At 38.0% G+C, this 18,239-nt stretch overlaps 1 protein-coding gene across 8 annotated transcripts in view; it reads right to left on the bottom strand.

Moving 5' to 3' along the window:
* Positions 1-1,818: 1,818 nt before the first annotated feature.
* Positions 1,819-18,239, bottom strand: part of DCAF6 (DDB1 and CUL4 associated factor 6) — an 81,274-nt gene continuing 64,853 nt past the window's right edge. For all 8 annotated transcript variants that reach the window (XM_090152527.1, XM_090152525.1, XM_090152539.1 and 5 more), the window contains 5 exons: positions 13,322-13,460; positions 8,017-8,173; positions 6,893-6,981; positions 4,974-5,079; positions 1,819-2,261 (listed from right to left, as the gene is read on the bottom strand). In XM_090152527.1, coding sequence (XP_090008653.1) covers positions 2,197-2,261; positions 4,974-5,079; positions 6,893-6,981; positions 8,017-8,173; positions 13,322-13,460 — 556 coding nt within the window. In that variant the 3' untranslated portion in view covers positions 1,819-2,196. The remainder of the gene's footprint in view (positions 2,262-4,973; positions 5,080-6,892; positions 6,982-8,016; positions 8,174-13,321; positions 13,461-18,239) is intronic.

The following is an 18,239-nucleotide window of genomic DNA, read 5'->3' on the forward strand; positions in this document are numbered from 1 at the left end:
GTTCTGGGAGACAGAACCAATTACCAAAAGCTCTTCCAACCGAAGACAAACACGACAGGTAAGTTTCAGAAGTACAACTTGAAAAGCATCACTGAAGTTTGACAAAAGTCTTTCAAATATTAGTCTTTTGCCCATGTTGAAGCTCAACCATCCCTTTATTTGGCAAAGCCACATCTAAACATATGGAATTTAAAATTGATTTATGGACCTCACTAGTGAATGGCTACCATGTCCATATGCATGAGAATGAGTGAAAAAACAATGGAATTATAAGTAATATGCATATACAAGTCTCACAGGGATAGTTTTCTGCTGTAAACACAATGAACTAGTTAAATAATTGGCAGATTAGCAGAGATGTTTCAAATATCCTTTTCAGAGGTTCATCTACTGCAGACCTAACAGACACATCAAATACTGTGCTACTTTGTGTTTCCAATACAGAAATGCTCCAGTTGCCTTGCAGAAACACAGCTTTGTTCCTCTTACTGCTAGATGAGAGCAGAAAACCCTAATAACAGGCACATCAGGTCTACCACATATATTTACTACACAGTTCTTCAAACTTAATGAAAGGAGTATTAAGAATTCAAGGGAAATACCCATATTAGAGTTATTTTCACTCCATAGCTTAAAGAACTTAGCTTGACTTCTCACACCATGCCTTGCTTGTGGCAGATACATTCTCAAAATCTTACCAGGTTTCCATCCTTTGGGTAGGAAGTTTCCCATTTTCCACAGCTGTGCAGCATTCCAAAACATCCAATGCTCTCAGCACTGTCTCCAAAGCCTTCTCTCCCCTACAATTATTTCCTCTTTCCTAAATTCTCTTTGCTGGATTGCTTTTGAAGCCTTTATACTTCGCTCTTGCTTACTAACCTCCCCTCTGTTCTCCTGCCCAGTTTTTCTTCTCAACCATTTAATCTTAAAAAAAAATTAAAATAAAAATCCCTATCTATCTTCTCACTCTTTTCTTCCTCTCCATTCTTCCTTTGCCCCTTTATTGGCACTTGGGTTCCATACAATTCCTGCTTCCCTTCCATCTCCTCGAAGTCTTAGGTTTCTCATCTCCCTGTATTTCTGTGATTCATATCCCTTCTCCAAGCCTTTTTAGCATGCGTGTGTTGTAACAGGAATCAGGTCCCTGCAAGGCTTGGGGTATGGAGCCTCCCACTCAGGTACCCTCATCCATCTGATTTACAGTTCCTGACATTTTCTCGTTCGCGATGCAGCCTTTTGGCATCTGCATCCTTGGCAACAACAGCCACCAAGCAAAGCTGCTCTGTTCCATGTTCTTTTGTCTTCCTTCACTTCCTCTTTTCCACTGCCATCCAACAGCATAAGGAGGATGGGTACAGCCTGTTGCCCTCGGACTGAACAGCCTTCCTTCCCAAGGAAGCAGTGCACAGGAAATTTCTAATTCACACTCCCCTAGTACACCTACAGTACATTTTCTCTGTTCTAAATCTAATGGAAACTAAGCTATATCTGCTGCTCCTGCGAAGAGCTGGCATCACAGATCTACTGGTGAAACAGAACTACTTCACCAGCACTGCAGATTCAAGCATGAAGCATAGAAAGTGGCACTATAGTATGACTGACAGACAATGCTGTGTAAGTACGTGTGTGTTACATCCATGGAAATCCAAGAACCAAGAGGCACGGTGTCTCAAAGTCACCTGCTTTGTTCACTACAAGAAATAACTGCATTTGTCACTTCACAAACATTGTAGGGAAGAATGCAAATGAAAGCAGAAATGGGGATAGAGGGACAAGGTGATAAACCAATGGCTGCACAAAGAGAAAACAAGAAACTACTTAAAACAACCAAATCTTTTTAATTAGAAAGCAACAAACATGCAAACAGCAGGTATAGAAATTTATTTGAACCAACGTTTTTACTATAATGAAAGTTACTTTAAAACATTGATCCAAGCTCCCACATTTGCAGGTTAAGGAAAATATTGCACTTTGCATCTCCTAGCACCCCTCATACGTGGCAAAACATTTTAAAAACATTTTTGCTTATTTTACTTGCACACTCTCTCAAAGTCATGCACACAGTCATTCAAAAACAGAAGGTTAGGTTATCCAAAAGCAATATCTTAGAATTGCACTAAAGCTCTGTAAGGAAAAATATAATTAATGTCTTGTACAAATTCCATTAACATCTAGGTGCTTGCACACAACTGCCGGTTATTCTTCATCTTCATTTTCATTCTCCTGACCAGATCCTTCTGATCTGTCGCCTTCCAATCGGTCTGTAAGGCACAGAGAAGATTCAGTAAAGAGAACTTCCAAATTTTGGGGGTACTGGCAATGTAGTATCTTTCTGGGCTATTATACAATGCAGAGTGGCTGTGTGTTACACAATAATAGAAACATGAAAGAAGCTGAAAACGGACTGACAGCAGGAATTGGGCAGACAACGCTGTAATGAGAAACAACAGTGACAGCAAAAAGTGAATTTTGTGTACAAAATGAGAAACCTACTAGGTGCTGACTGGCTGTCAGCACAGAAAGGATGAATGAAAGCATTATATTAAAGAAGAGACGGCGAGTCCAAGGGATTGAGGATATTGTTCTGAGGAGCTACAATTAGAAATCTGCATACTCCAGGAAGCTGCACAATTGCTATCTGTCACTGTATATGTCAAAAAAAACTACTTTTTGATGTAAATGTTTAAAGACTGGCAGATGCGGAAATGTGCGTAGGAACAATATTGGCTCAATACGAATCACTCAAAGAACGTGCACCGCCAGGTTAAGAAAAACCTTAATCAACAATAACACAAAATAAATGAAATTGTAATAAATAAATAAATAAACAAACAAACAACAAAAACAAAAGCCAATAACAAAACAAACAAAAAAAACCCCAAAAGCAAAAACACTTACAGCAGAGGTAAAGCACACCACTGGCCTGGATACAGTGGCTTTCCTCTTCTTTTCCTGGCTGTCTTCTCCACATAGATAAGTAGGAGGTGAAAGAGGAGCAGCAATTGCTTCCAGGCAGAGCTTCCCTCCTGTTTCATCAATACAAGGCCACTACTCTGCTCAGCCAGTGCTGGACCTCCTCCCCATTTTCAGCATCTAATGCATCTGCCACACTCATCTTCAGTTCTGCTAGTTTTCTACCCCACATGTCATACCAGCCTCCCAGAACCTCCCATCCCTGCTTCCTTCTCAGTACCATAGAATCATTACAGTTAGAAAAGACCTTTAAGATAATCTAGTCTAACCATTCACCTACCACCAATATGGCCCACTGAATCACGGCCCTAAGTACTACATCTACCCTTTCCTTAAATGCCTCCAGGGCTGATGACTTCACCACCTCCCTGGGCAGCCTGCTCCAATACTTCACCAATCCTTCTGAGAATAAATTCTTCCTAACATCCAACTTGAACCTCCCTGGCGCAACTTGAGACCATTCCCTCTCATCCTATTGCTTTTACCTGAGAGAAGAGGCCAACCCCCATCTCACCACAACTTCTTTTCAGGCAGCTGTAGAGTGATAAGGTCTCCCCTGAGCCTCCTCTTCTCCAGACTGAACAATCCCAGCTTCCTCGGCCACTCCTGATAAGACTTGTGCTCCAGACCCTTCACAGCCTTGTTGTCCTTCTCTGAACATGCTCCGGAGCTTCGATGTCTTTCTTGTAGTGAGGGGCTCAAAGCTGAATACAGTACTCAAGGTGTGGTCTTAACGGTGCCAAGTAAAGGGACAATCACCTCCCTGCTCTTGCTGGCATCACTGTTTGATACAAGCCAGGATGCCATTGGCGTTCTTGGCCACCAGGGCACACTGCTGGCTCATGTTCAGCTGAGCGTCGACCAACACCCTCAGACCCTTTTCCTCTGTGCAATCTTCCACGCACTCCACCCCAAGCCTGTAGCATTGCATGGCGTTGTTGTGACCAAAGTGCAGGACCCGGCACTTGGTCTTGATGAACTTCATCCCATCAGCCTCAGCCCAGCGTTCCAGCCTGTCCAGATCTCTCTGCAGGGCTTTCTTGCAGAGAGATCAACACCTCCCCACAACTTGGTGTCATCTACAACCTTAATGAAGGTGCACTCAATTTCCCTCATTCAATTCATCAATATAGATATCAAACAGGACCAGCCCCAATACCGACCGCTGGGGAACACCACTGGTGACTGTACATCAACTGGATTTAACTCCATTCACCACCACTCTCTGGGCTCAGCCCTCCAGACAGTTCTTTACCCAGCAATGAGTCTAGGCACGTCTAGGCGACAGGTGCCCAGCTTATCCAGAAAAATACTGTGAGAGGCAGTGTCAAAAGCTTTGCTGAAGTCTAGGTAGACTACATTAACAGCTTTTCCCTCATCTACTAGGCTGGTCATCTTGTTACAGAAGATCAGGTTGATCAAACAGGAAGCCTTCAGCCCTCTGGGATTTCTCCAGCTGACCAGGAATGCTGATAGACGGTGGAAAGCTGCTTGACAATCATGTCTGCCAGCTCCTGCAGCACCCTCAGATCCCATCCGATTTCACAGACCTGTGACAGTTCAGGTGGAGGACAAGTCCCAGACTTCCAAGTCAGGAGGCTGAGTAACCTGAGGATAACTGGTCTGACTATTAAATACGGATGTAAAGAAGGCATAAAGAACTCAGCTTTTTCCTTATCCTCCATGGTCATGTTTCCCACTATTCCAGGGTGGACACTATGGTAATATTTAAAATATATTGTGTCATTTTCTTGCTCTTTGAGGTTTACGGAAACAAACAAACGGACAAAAGAAAAAAAAGAGCTACAAAATGTTGCAAGTCTCACACCACAGAAGCAATTCCACAGCACTTCTATTAAGACAACAATGGAAAGAAAACCCTTTAACCTTTTCATGGACCTCAGATGTAGGCAGATAAAACTGAAGATTGTGATGGTTCCCCAACCCATCTGCTTTTTCATAGATCAATGCGGTGATCAAGTCCTAAAGAAGTCTCTCACCTGCTCTTATGTGATTCAAAGATGCCAACATTCGTAACATAAAAGATGCTGGAACAGTAATAGTGTTTCTGGTTTCTTCCAGCATTAACTCATTACGTGTTATAACCTAGAAGCAGTGAAGGGGAAAAAAAGCATAGAAATAAATATAAACAAAACACATTCACAGTATCCAAAATTGCATTAAGTGAGAATTATTTTAATATTACTAACAAATATTGTTATACCAATTGTATGTGGTAAAAAAAGTAAGACAGTGGACTCTGCCTACAGATACCTATTAGTCTACCTAAAGAGTATTCTAGTGAGATCATCACTCTGTTGCTGATGCCCATAGCAGATATTCAGACAGGCAGCTAAGAAAAACTTTTGGAAATTCTGTGATTCTGTGATCTTGCATGAAACAGGGAGAACTGAAGAAAGTGCTGTTACAGATGGCAACTATTGCAAAAAACGAAGTTCCAGCACCAGCACTGGCCAAGAATGTGGGAAGGAAAAGAGATGAGGTTACCCTGAACTCCTACCTTCATGCTGCTTAAAATTTCTGGCAAAAATCCAAGGAACACAAGCGATTATTCTATTCCAGTTCAGGAACATTCTTCAGCTCGATGATTCTTTCTGAACAGATCTACAGCTTTCTAGTAACTTGAAACAGCCATCTCCTACCCTCTTGGTTTCAAGGAAAAAAAACTCCACTAACAAGCACCTTTGCTTCTTCTGCCTCCTTTCTTGCTCAAGGTAGTTCCCTGCCATCCCTCCTGGTTTGCCACTAAATTCTAATTCACCCATCTCTCAGATCACATTTCCCAGTATCACAAAGCATGCAAATTTCTCTATGGGGAGAACTTCAGACCATTGTTCAGTCCTTCCTTGCAGAACAGCTCCTGTAAAGCAGGTAAATAACAAATTTCTCTTTTTTTCCCTGAGACTCCTTCTTAAGCCTGCCCCTCTTCTAAGGAAAATTTCTTGCAATTGTTGGCAGTGACGTCCTCCCAGAGGAGTCAGAGACCCCCTTCTCTGCTGCCATCATCTGCTTACCAGGCAATTCTGTACAACTGACCACTCCCCAAAAAAAAACAAACTCAGAAGACAGCATTGCCTTTTTTTTCTTTCTTCTTCTTTCAGAAGTATCAATATGGTAACTACTTTTAGCACACGTTTATGTTTAGCAACAGATACTAATAAACTCTGACGACTCCCAAATATTTCATCATTTAAGCTATCACACAATCAACACTTAGGTATCTCATCACCCAGTGCTACTTTTCTAAAATAATGGCAAAGGTTCAAAACTCACACAGGGATGGTTGCCTATTTTTAAAGGGGTCGTAGCTAAGGACTGTTGTGCTTCTGTGCTATTGTTTCTTATTGTTTTGTTTTTATATAGATATGGCACTAATAGAGCAAAATAAAAACAAATACGGGCTAGCATAACCCTTCTGTCCAAGAGACTGTGCTAAAAAAACCCCAACATTTTAATAAGTCATGTTATTCCATAAGGTTCCTGATTTGCAACCTTAATTTAACTCCTTTTAATGTCATAGAATATTAAATAGGATTGATTTTTCCACTCCTTGCTCTTCTGTATATCACTGTTTTCTTCAGTTAGTTTATAAACAATCAGTGCCTTCATTTCTAATTCCTGTACTTCCTTCTCTATTTGACTGTTTATACTTTTTCCAGCTTTTCTTGTACATGATTTATTATATTTTCATATTCTATCATATACTTTCTAGGAGTGTTAACGAAACACAAAGTGAATCTGTGTGCTGATACGTAAGTTAGCTACCATAAAGAACAGTTTTTTATTTGTACTTTTTTTTTTTTTTTTTAAACATTAGATAATTCTGCTAATTCACAGCAAGGACTTCTGTAGGATTGGAAGATGCAACATAACTGAGAAATGGAGGGCCGGTTCTTACCTCATCTGCAAGTTTCCTGTTAAAAATCCTGGATTCTTCCAATGGCGACCAGATTTTTATATCATAGTCAATTCCCGAAGAGGCCAGAACTATAAATAAGTAATAATAATCATCAATGAAACATGGCATTAGACAGAAGCAAGATAATACCAAATATGAAAGTACATTTGAAAGTTTCAGCATCCTTCATGTAAATGTCTCTGGTATTCAAATATACAAAAGCAATGGACACTCTTATGAACACTTCTCAAATATGCAAAACAACATTGTAGCGCATCCTCCAGATCACTGTACAAAAGCTCTATGAGAATAAAACTTCCACAGAAAGATCTCAGTAACTGAAAATCTGTGTAAGGTTAACAATCCTTTAATTCAGTGGAATTCATCAGAAAAAAATCCAAGCTCTTCCGCTACTATTTTAACTTTATGTATTTATAGTTGACTACTTTTCTACAGCCACGTAGGCTATGAAGAAGAATAACACAAATGCTTTTCTTTGGCTGTGTCAGAAGTTGCAGAATGGCTCAGATTTTTCAGCCATGTGTCAGATGACATCTGATTCCTTGTGCTACTTTGGTTCATCTTTTCTATAAATATTTCCCCCTAAATACAAACTGATAGAATTCCTATGAATTTTGTTTGTTCTAATCTCACAATGCCACTGAGTTTGAATGCATTTCACTCAATTATCAAACAGAGCAAGTAGAGACCAGACTCAAGTACCATGTCCTAGAGTGCTGGCAACATTCCAGTGACCCCCATATTTCACTCAATCGCATAATGCAAAACAATGCATTGGGAAGGGGAACAAGGGAAGAAGATTCGTTTTACTCTAACTCAGCTTTCTATATATATATATATATATATATATATATATATATATATATATATACACACTATGTCAGTAATGTTTTCATTCCAGTAAGTTACTGAATGAGGCCAAAGTCATTAGCCCAAGACCAATTAAAAGCAGTATTATCTAACTAATACTGGGAAAAATGAACAAGAATTTAATAAAAATTTATCATTAAAACTGAGTATTACATAAAGAATTAAAGACTAAGTTTTAAGAAACTTAATACAGATAACTTGAATATATAGTCTGTGGAAAGTGACTATCTTACTTGGGTCAAATGGATGAGGCTGAAGACAGTTCACCACATGATTATCAGCTTCCAGCAGCATGAGATGTTCAGCAGTATGGCGATCCCATATAAAAATATGGCCACAGTCTGAACCACTCATGACAAAGTTAGATCCCCAAAAATTGGCTTCCTTTATCTGTAATAAAAAACAAGCACAATTACTTTATAAGACCAGGTTTAGAAACACATCAAAGAGTATAATCCCATTTCTACAGTACCACGGCTCTGAATTTAGAGCTCTGCTAATGGAGAAAGAGCACCTATGGAAATTTAAAGGAAACATTTGAAGAAAAACAATCCAAAAAAGAAAATTTAGGAGGTTACAGATCTCCAGAGCGAATGGGCTGCTAACTAATAAAGGAGAAGAGTTGGGACAGCCTCAGAGGATTGGAAATAAATAAGAAATACTACATTATAGCTGAAGGTCTATAGAGTGCGACTGCAGATTTGTTACTTTGCAGAGTGATGAGATGGGTGCATGAATCACTTCTTGGGAAGTGAGTCTACTTAAGTAGATGAAAGTAGAAGCAGCTCTCCCTGCAAGTGGAACCTGTAATACATAGTTTCACTTTTCTGCTATTTTTTTTAAAACACAGGGATGAGGCATTCTGTTCCATATGGTTGTTCCTACAGTTGTTTTGTTAGGGTATGCAGACGTCCTTGTGAAATGTGTGAAGTTGTATGACTAACATTTGTCAGATATCAGGAGTTCTTGCATGCTATCACTGAAAAGTGCTTGTAATAATATTCAAATTTATTTTATTTTAGAAATATTTAAACGCACATCTTGCTGTATATAAATTTATACGTGGCATATTAAGTGACAGGCTGCAGTTTATACTGAAGGTGATTCTAGCATTTTGGACCAATTTAGGGCATTTTACTTTGCAGTGACTGGATTAATATCACGCGAACTTTATTCATTTTTAACTCACTTAGTTGTCAAAAATAATAATTGGATCATCTTTGTTTTCAGCCTACAGAAAACTCCTCTACAGCTTTATTGATAACAAGTTAGTTTGAGCCTCAGTAATAATTGCCTGTAGTTAAAACAGTCAGGAAGGATTTTTTATGTGCTTGTTGGAAAGCTATACATTTGAAGGAGGAAATTCTACACCTCTGACAATAAGCCTGATAACTTTACTTGAAAGATACAAAACTTACTCAGAAATTCCTCAAAAATCAGAAAAAAGCTAGGAACAGATTAAAAAAATACTGCATTGTGACTTAAAGTGTGTACATTTGTAAGTAAATACAATTGGGCTGAATGTGCCCTCACCGAAGTATACCGTAGAAAGAGTCAAGGCCCTGAGAAGGTTTCCAGGAAGCAAGACACTTCTCACTGTACCCATACAGTTTGTTGCTTCACAATCAGCTAAACATGCCTATATATGCTATACCTAGAATACTATGCAGCGATGTACTGTATCTCCCATTTCTCTTTTTCCTGGTGTGAAGTGCTATAATTCAGGAGGTATTTGTACATCAAATTCCATAAGTATTCTTAGTCTCATCAACATTGTTCTTCTGGATATGATTTGCTAACAATGCCGTGACCACTTTTCTATTGAGGTCACCACCTTCCCCCTTCAAATGGCTAGGCTGTTCTCTTCTTGGTTCTGAGAATTAAGGAAAAGAGCAAATATAGTCAGTTACAAGGTAACTAACTTAGCTCGTATCTGACTTGCAAAAGTTCCTGGGAGACAAGTGAGAAGATAAATCTGAACCATGTTCAAGGCCGGGCTGGATGTGGCTCTGGGCATCCTGGTCTGGTGGTTGGCAACCCTGCACGTAGCTGCGGGGTTGATACTAAATGATCATTGTGGTCCTTTTCAACCCAGGTCATTCTATGACTCTATTATTCTCTTCTTTGTTCCCATAAACATAGCACAGTTACCAGATTAGAAAATAATGTATCATCTAATAATTGTTTATACATACTAGTTATATTTATTTTATATTGATTCACGTAACTATTTATGTTAGACTAATATTATCTCTATTTTTAAAATACTGTTTGTAAATGATTACCTGTATAGTAATTATTAAATTATTTATTAATTATGAGTTCTGGAACTAATGTAGTTGAAGTAGCCCTATGAAACAGTAATGTTGCAGTGAAAACGGTTGTGTAAACAACAGAGAAATTGCAGGCCAGGAACAAACAGCCTCCTTAAATGCATCAGATGTGCACTTCCTTGAAATGCAATGCTGTTATTACTACACATCTGTAACATTCACAATACTATTATGGCTATAGCCTAAAAGAACATGGCTTATTTAACATCTGAACCCCCAGGTAGAATCTTCTGATTTTACACAAAGTAGGACGTCATAGTAACCACTGTTAAACTATTTAAAGGACAGGTTAGATGGCATTATCTTTCTCGCTCGCCATCTTCCAAGTCATCCACAAAATAAGAGGTTAGATGGGATGGCAGAGGGAGAAGGGATGCTTCTTCAAGAGCAGTCCAACTCAGACACAATGCAAGAGCTGAAAGCTTCACACTAATCTGATATTTGGGTTGCCATTTTCAAATGTAAACCTACACAAAAAATTACACTTTAAACAGTTCTGAAGCTTAAAGTGTATTAATTTTTTTCAAATTGACATACCCTGGGAGGAGATACATGAACAGAAATTTCCCATAGAGCAGCTTTCAGAGTCCACACAGATGATGCCCAATGCTTGAAGTACAGCACAAAATCATATTCTTAAATACTAAAAATTAAGAAATCTCATACAAAAGAGATAGAAACCTGAATATGAAAGAGGACAAAAGACCATTTAAAAAGAGTGGAATTGTGTTCCAGGTAACACATCACAATAAAGCTCTCCAGTAGGCAGCGCCTTCATCCTTTCCTTTTGCACAACTTTTTCAGAAAAATGCACTGGAGAAAAGGACAGACACACAGCCTTGTTCTGTGCCTTGCCCAAGCTATGCTGATTTAAAAAAAAACATGATAAAGAACCATACTAAGTAAGCTGAACCATTACCAATGTTAAAAATATGCACTGTATTTTCAGCATTAAATACATCCACTATCAAACTTCAACCTTGGGATCTTGCTAGGTCTTTGTCTACAAGAGTACGTTCCTATGATACAGTCAGTGCAGTAATATCATCTTTATAGCTAAAAATAAGCCAAGAAAATGCATTTCTGGAATCTGTAGTCTAGAACACGTTTCCAATATTTTCATCTTTCTGCAGTTTTTGTCTTATAGGTCTCATCTTCTTATTGTTCTGTTACATACAAGTGCATCCAAAACATCCATAATCATAAATAACCTTATTTTATTCTCAGTTATTATTTCTTTGTATTCTCTTAAGCATCTGCTTATTTTACATTTCTAATTTTCAAATGACTTAATTGTGAATTTGAAATCTGTTGCTTTATGTGATGCTAAAATTAAAATATTTTATGTTTTCAAACTTTTGCTGCATGCATACATAATCTATCATCTGCTCCTTGCTTACATACATGTGCTCTACTGAAGAACAGAATTTCTTTCAAGTTAACTTTTTAAAATGGGAATCTGGGACTTGGGGTGAGTATAATGAAAGGAAGAATGGCAAATATACAAAAAGTGATGACTAGGCCAGGAGGGAAAATTAGTAAGAAGGAGACCAGAGAAACAGAGAAATGGAGGTACATAGCAAAAGACAAATTATGAAGAGAAAGGAGTTTGGGCTCACAAGATCATTCTTTCTCTGAACAGGCAGAAAGAAACAAGAAATCCCACCTCCTACCCCCTAACATCACACACACTGCTGTTACTGTTCTTTTCAAACAATTTGTTTTCTAACAAATATAGAAATTACACAAAATATGATCATTACAATTTTTTGTAAGATTGTCCAATTAAACTCTCAAAAGTCAGAAAGCACCCAAATTAACCAATCTGCATGCCTGACTTTAGTTCATTTCTCTTACATATGTATGATCAAAATAACAGATGCATGTAATTGACAAGACAATTTTATCCCTGGGTAGCTCAAGTGTATAGGAAACGGAGAAAGTGCGTAGAGAGTGTGTTCCATAAACTGTCTCCATCTCAAATTTGAAATGGAAACCAGCTTTCTTCCTTCACGATGGAGTCCATCAGAAAAAAGAAAATCAAAATGATGTTTGCCACCACAGAAACAAACATGCCAGTCTTCTACTGTATGCATGCCTTGTCAGAGGTGCTCGTGTAAAACTGAAGTTAAAACACCAAACCAAATTCTACAGAAGCTAAATAACAACGTGCATGGAATAATCTGTGCAACAACACATACACAGATGGAGACTAAATTAAGACCACTTAGGAAAGCTTAGTCTTAATATCTCTGAACTAAGTGCTCGATAATTGACTTTTAAACTAATGCATTTTTGAGTAACTAAGTTTATTTTGTGAAACACAGTGCAAGATCTTGCCATTAATCAAATTTATTCTAGGCTTTATTGTTTTATGCTTACTGAAATATGCACTTATTGAAGCAATTTCCCCCCAGTGTAATCAAAGCCTTTCATTTAAGCTCTGTAAAACTGCTCTTGGAGGAAGAGGGACTACCCCTCAGATCATCTTCAAAACAAGATACTTACTACTTCTACAAAGCATCACCTAGCATTGAGAACTTAACATCTTCCAAGTACTGCAAAAAGACAAAAAAAAAAAAAAGAAAAAAGAAAAAAAACAGCGAGGAAGACAGCATTTGTTTTTTATGCACCACTGTTTTAAAAACAGTAGCTGTACTTTTCCTCAAAATATGCACTTTATATGAAAAAGGCAGGGCATTTAGTATTGATAGTAAGATTAATAACTGGCATATTTCCTTTTTTAAATTCAAATATGTCAAATCTCTTTAAAACTATTATTGAATCCTCACTTTTCCTTTCCAAGCTCTTCAAAATTACTGAATTCTCACTCTCCCTTCCAAGTTCTTCAAAATTTTATCACTAATTTCCCTTTAAAGAGCTTGGAAGGGAGAATGAGGATCCAATAATAATTTTGAAAGTAGTCACATTTTATACCACTTAATCTGACAGATAAGCACCTGAAATTTCAAAGAAATATAAGGAGAAAATCAAACTGCCGAAAATTTGATTGTCTAACATGGTGCCACACAAGCCATGCTGATTTTCATTTTCATTTAGAGCAAATTATACATATGACTTCCAAGTGAATATGCAAGTGGGAGTGCTTACAACATCCTTTTTGGAAATCTTGTCAACGTAGCACCCACACTAATTCACTCCATACAAAAACCTATGGCTCCAGAAGCAAACAAAGCATTTGTACCATTGTTCGGGAGTTCCGATGACCTTTATAAACCATCTTTATTAAAGGACGTCTAATGTTCAAAGTCTCCAACTCTTCCATTTCTTTCCTTTCTTTCCTCCTTCTGAAGAGCTCCTGAATGCGGGCAACAGCAGATCGTCTACAAATAGCACACAAAGAGAACAGCACTGAAAGACCATTTCCAAACATTGAAACGGGCTATCAAAACAGGGCTATAAGATAATAATTAGGCACTCAAACACACTCTCCATAAGTTTGGTACAAACACCAACGCTATTCCGAATGTAAAACTGCAGACTTTTAAAGATATCCATCCTGACTTAGCGCAAGAACAGCATGCAAGACGGTGGACTGTCAAGTGATGCAACATTTCATTGCCTCTCTGAAGTACAAACATCAGGTGTTGGCAAAATTCACGTGCTTTTTTTATGAAGTGCTAGAGATAACCTCCAAACACAATGAGGTAGCAAAACTCTGAAGTGAAAGACCTATGCTAATACAGACATTCAGAAACACGGAAGGCTATTAAGGATGTAGTGTGCCTTCCAGTGTGATTTGTTTGTGGGTTTTCATGGTTTTTTTTTTTTCTCTCAAATTTCATGAAATATACTTTTCTTTGTTATTTTTTTATGACAAGGCTCAAGGCTTAAATATCTTTTAAAAATGGTCCTACTGAGGACGGAAATTATTCGAAATAATTTACAGTAGAAACTACCTCTATGTTAGCAGCTTTCCTGGAATAACAAAGACAAATAAGCCAAATGATATATTCTGTTTTGTGACTATTTAGTTCCAGGAAACTACTTTTTGATTAAGATCTGAAAAGACCCTGGTGCAATGTTTCTACTCTTTAGCCCTAGGTTTGTAGATCCCTATAATTCCAGTGATAACCAAACTAACCACCTGCACCTAGCTTTCTTTCATTCTTTATCGGGGTTGCTATCAGCTTTGAGGTCTTGAACATATTCCAATGAGAACATCATTCTTCTGGAAGAAGCAAGTACAGATTTTAGCAGAAAGCAAGGAATCAAACTACAGAAATATATAGGATCCTGAAAACTAAATTGATCCAGAATTGAACACATGTGTAACCTTGGTATGCTGCCATGCAAAGGCTAGTAGCCTGAATTAGGCCATAAGTGATGTGGTGGTGTTTTAACTGCTGATTCTGGATTCCTCTAACAGGAGTCTTTCCCAGAAAAAAAACTCCAGAAAACTGTGTCTCATAATTCTCTCTAACAATGGTCTGCATGCTTCTGTTTCATTTTTGTCATAGGAGGAAGTTGGACAATAAAATCAAGATTAATTGTTATCCTACAGCTAGACAAAGATGAAAATTAATCCAAATGATCAATACAGCATTTATAGAAAACTGTCAAACTAAGACAAGTCTTCTAATGTGGCTAAACTTTCACAGGATATTTTAATACTTTTTTTTTTTTTTTTTTTTTTTTAATAGAAATTAGAGGAGATTTGTAAGTATTAGTCAACAGATCCACTCAACAGCGAGCTAACACAACTACTGCAAAATTGTCTGGAAAAATTCCATAAAATGAACTACTTCTGTTTCCTTTCTGAGAGTTTTCTACCTCCTCCAGTTTAATATCTGTACAGTTCTCTAGCTCCACCTTCATACACTACTAAATAAGTATGCTGTGATTGTTAATTACTCTATGTGATGGAAAAGATGAGCAGCACCTGATAAACTACATAAATTACTTGCAGAAACCTTAAACAATTATTCACAGACATTTAGCTTTGTACCTGTGTTTAAAAATGAAGTTGTTTCTGAGAGAAAGCAAAGGAAATAACAATTGTTATCAACCACATCAACGACCACAAGGCTTCAAAAACAGCACAGTTACTCATCACAGTTAAGACCCTTTTTGATTTCAAGACCATGCCTACTAGCCTTATGGCTATTGCTTACTGTGATGCTCATTTGGATTTTGGGGTGTGGTGTATTAATCTGTACTAATTTGTTAACAAAAAGATGAGCAGCAGAGAAGTTGAAAAGTTAATCATTAGGTCTGATAAAGCAGGAAATTTATCCATCTCTTTCAAAAGAGATGCTTCCTAGATTGCATTCAAGAAGTTTTGAGATCAGAAGATAGTGTTAAACAACTAACTGCTATTCCAAAGTAGTTCCTTGATATGTTTTCTTTTGTCTTAGCATTCCTATGAAAATTCACATCCCCATCTAAATTCCCCTAACGCAGCCCATTACAACAAATGTCAAGGCTCTTCAGAATCATGCATTTTTAAAATAAAAGCAGAAACAAAAAGCCATTTTTGACAAAAACAGTGCCTTTCCTTTAAGTTCAGTTCTGAGTTTAAGGTCTTAGTTTAAAAGACAAAATGGACTCATACTTAAGTTATCTTATGAAGTCAATGCCTATCTTCAGCATGGAGACTGCAGCCAAGCACATGTGGCTGTAACTGTGAGACAGTTAGCATGCATTCCAGTAACATGCTGCTACAAGCAGGAGCTTGGCAGAGGCAAGTCTTCTCCACTAAAGATAAATATGTGCACAACCTAATCTAAGACACACTAACAAACACCACTTAAGAAAACAAAAACGTATTTGTCTTGAGTTTTTAATTTCTGTTTGTGATAAGCAATTGCTGTCTACTGCAACATAAAGTTAGGCAGTAGCCTAATGACATGGACCATCAGGAGGTAGCAAAGGGTTCTGTGCAATTCTTCTCTTTTCTGAAGTTTGCCTAAGCTTGACTGGGAGCTGCTGTTTCTCTTTCAAACTGCACATTCTTCCAAGCATAAATTGACAGATGTTGAAATTTATACACGTTGTGTCAATATTCTTCAGGCAGCTCCATCAATTGATAAAACCAAGCTATTTACTCATATTCACCAAATAATGAAGACTTGTTGAAAATGTTGGATACAAAACCAATAATCAATTGTTATTATTTTTATGGAACAGAAAATGTTATGCCTTGTAATGCTGATGAAACTGATTAATGTTTTCTGTTAGTCACCCTGAAAGTAATGCCTCCTATTTATTTCCATGGAAACTACAACAGCTATGAAGAGCACAATAACACTGCCTGATAGAACAAATTCTCAGCTACAAAATACTACTTCTTAACATAGTCATCACCATTAGCTGTGCATTTTCACCAGCAATGAACAAGAGCCTGCATGCTGCACCCATAAAAACCTGCACTTGCAGAGGTGATTCAATGTTTCACAGCTGCAATGAAGATGCTGTTGTTAGGACAATGTTGCCCACACGGTCCATCTTTCATTGGCCCAAACAGATGGAAGACAGAAGATGCCAAATCTGGAGTATATAGTAGCTATGGTAGGACAGTCCAGCTAAGACTGACAGTGTGCTCCATGGTCCCCAGACTGGTATGAGGCCTGGAATCACTGTATTTCAAGAAAAAGGTTGTTTTCTTCTCTGCCCTGATTCCAGAAGTACAAGCCTTCAGCTTAGGCAGAGGCACAACATAGTCGTAAGAGTGGATGGTTTACCCAGGCTCCAGGAAATCCAGAAGGATCATCCCTTTCTTATCCCAAAAAATGTATATCACTTTACTGCCCGAGGGCTAAGTCCTGAGCTTTTTCGTCATGTATCATCACCCAAAGGACTGCTGTTTTAACTCTGCTTTGTAGTGGTGACAACACATCTCATTACTGGTAATGATGCAATCCATGTCATCTTCAGCATCAGATTGGTTCAATAGGTCCTCACAAACTTCCATACAGTGTTCCTTCTGTTTCTGTGTGAGCATTTGTGTGACACATTTGGCACAAACTTCGTGATATTCCAGCAATGCCACTGACAATGACTGCATGGCTGTCCAGAATGTGACTTGTCTTCGATGTCTCCGTCTCCCACTGCTCAAATGCTCCACCCATCACCTCACCATGCTTATACCCACTGTTTGGTCTCCAGAAATGTTCAGCAAGTGTCAATGAATGTTGATGCATGGAGGACTTCAATGACACACCTTTGCTTCATACACACCTCCATGTCAGACGCCATTTTGTCAGACTGCCCCTTGCTGCCATCTGTCACACAGCAACAGCATGTAATGGAATGCTGTTGGGGAGGTTCAGTCTCTCCTGCCATAACATCTGCCTCTGACATTGTGTGCCAACTTATTAAAGTAGGAGGCATTACTTTCAGAGCAGTCCATATCGTTATGTCCTTAAACTGGAGGCAATGCTCTGATTTCAGAATAATTCAGTACTACCATCTTATCTGAAGGCATACGGCTAAAAAAGCTTTAACTTCATCTTGTGCTACCTTTGTGTAATATCTTATAAAACTGCTGTGTGAAGTCTTGATGAGCACAGTTTTGCCCCTTACATTCAGCCTTATTCAAGTCTCCAAAGTTGATTGTTATTAATGATCAAAAGCACATTTAAATTAGGACCTACATGAATTGAATAGGTATTCACAAGTGTAACCATTATATTCTTTCAATTATATAGCCAGAAAAATGGAAAAGATGCAAACTTATCAGCTAGAAATTTTTCAAAAGAAAAGTCTTTGTCACATAGGACATTCTCTTTATGTTTAGGATATCTAATAAAGAGTTCAGAAATATATATATGCAATCTAATAATTAGCTTATTATTAAAGCACGTTATTTCTCTTAAAAGTAAAACATCATTCCTCTTGAAAATACATTTTTTGAGAACTGGGGACCCTCGTTTCCGGTCTACGTTACTCAAGATTTTCTAAGTGTGCAGTTGTTTTAAAACAACTTATGCTTATCTTTTAAAATTATTTTGAAAGTCACTGTTCTGTGTTTCTCAGAAGAAGGAAAACCTACCATCACAATTAACCAATTGCTGAATCTGCCAACAATCTACAGGAATTCAGCTACAAACATTTTTCTATTAAAGGCCCAGGTGCAGTAGCTGTCACAAAATTTATCAGGT

This window comes from Phasianus colchicus, chromosome 1 (genome assembly GCF_987193195.1).
Source record: "Phasianus colchicus chromosome 1, bPhaCol1.hap1.1, whole genome shotgun sequence".
Classification (NCBI taxonomy): domain Eukaryota; kingdom Metazoa; phylum Chordata; class Aves; order Galliformes; family Phasianidae; genus Phasianus; species Phasianus colchicus.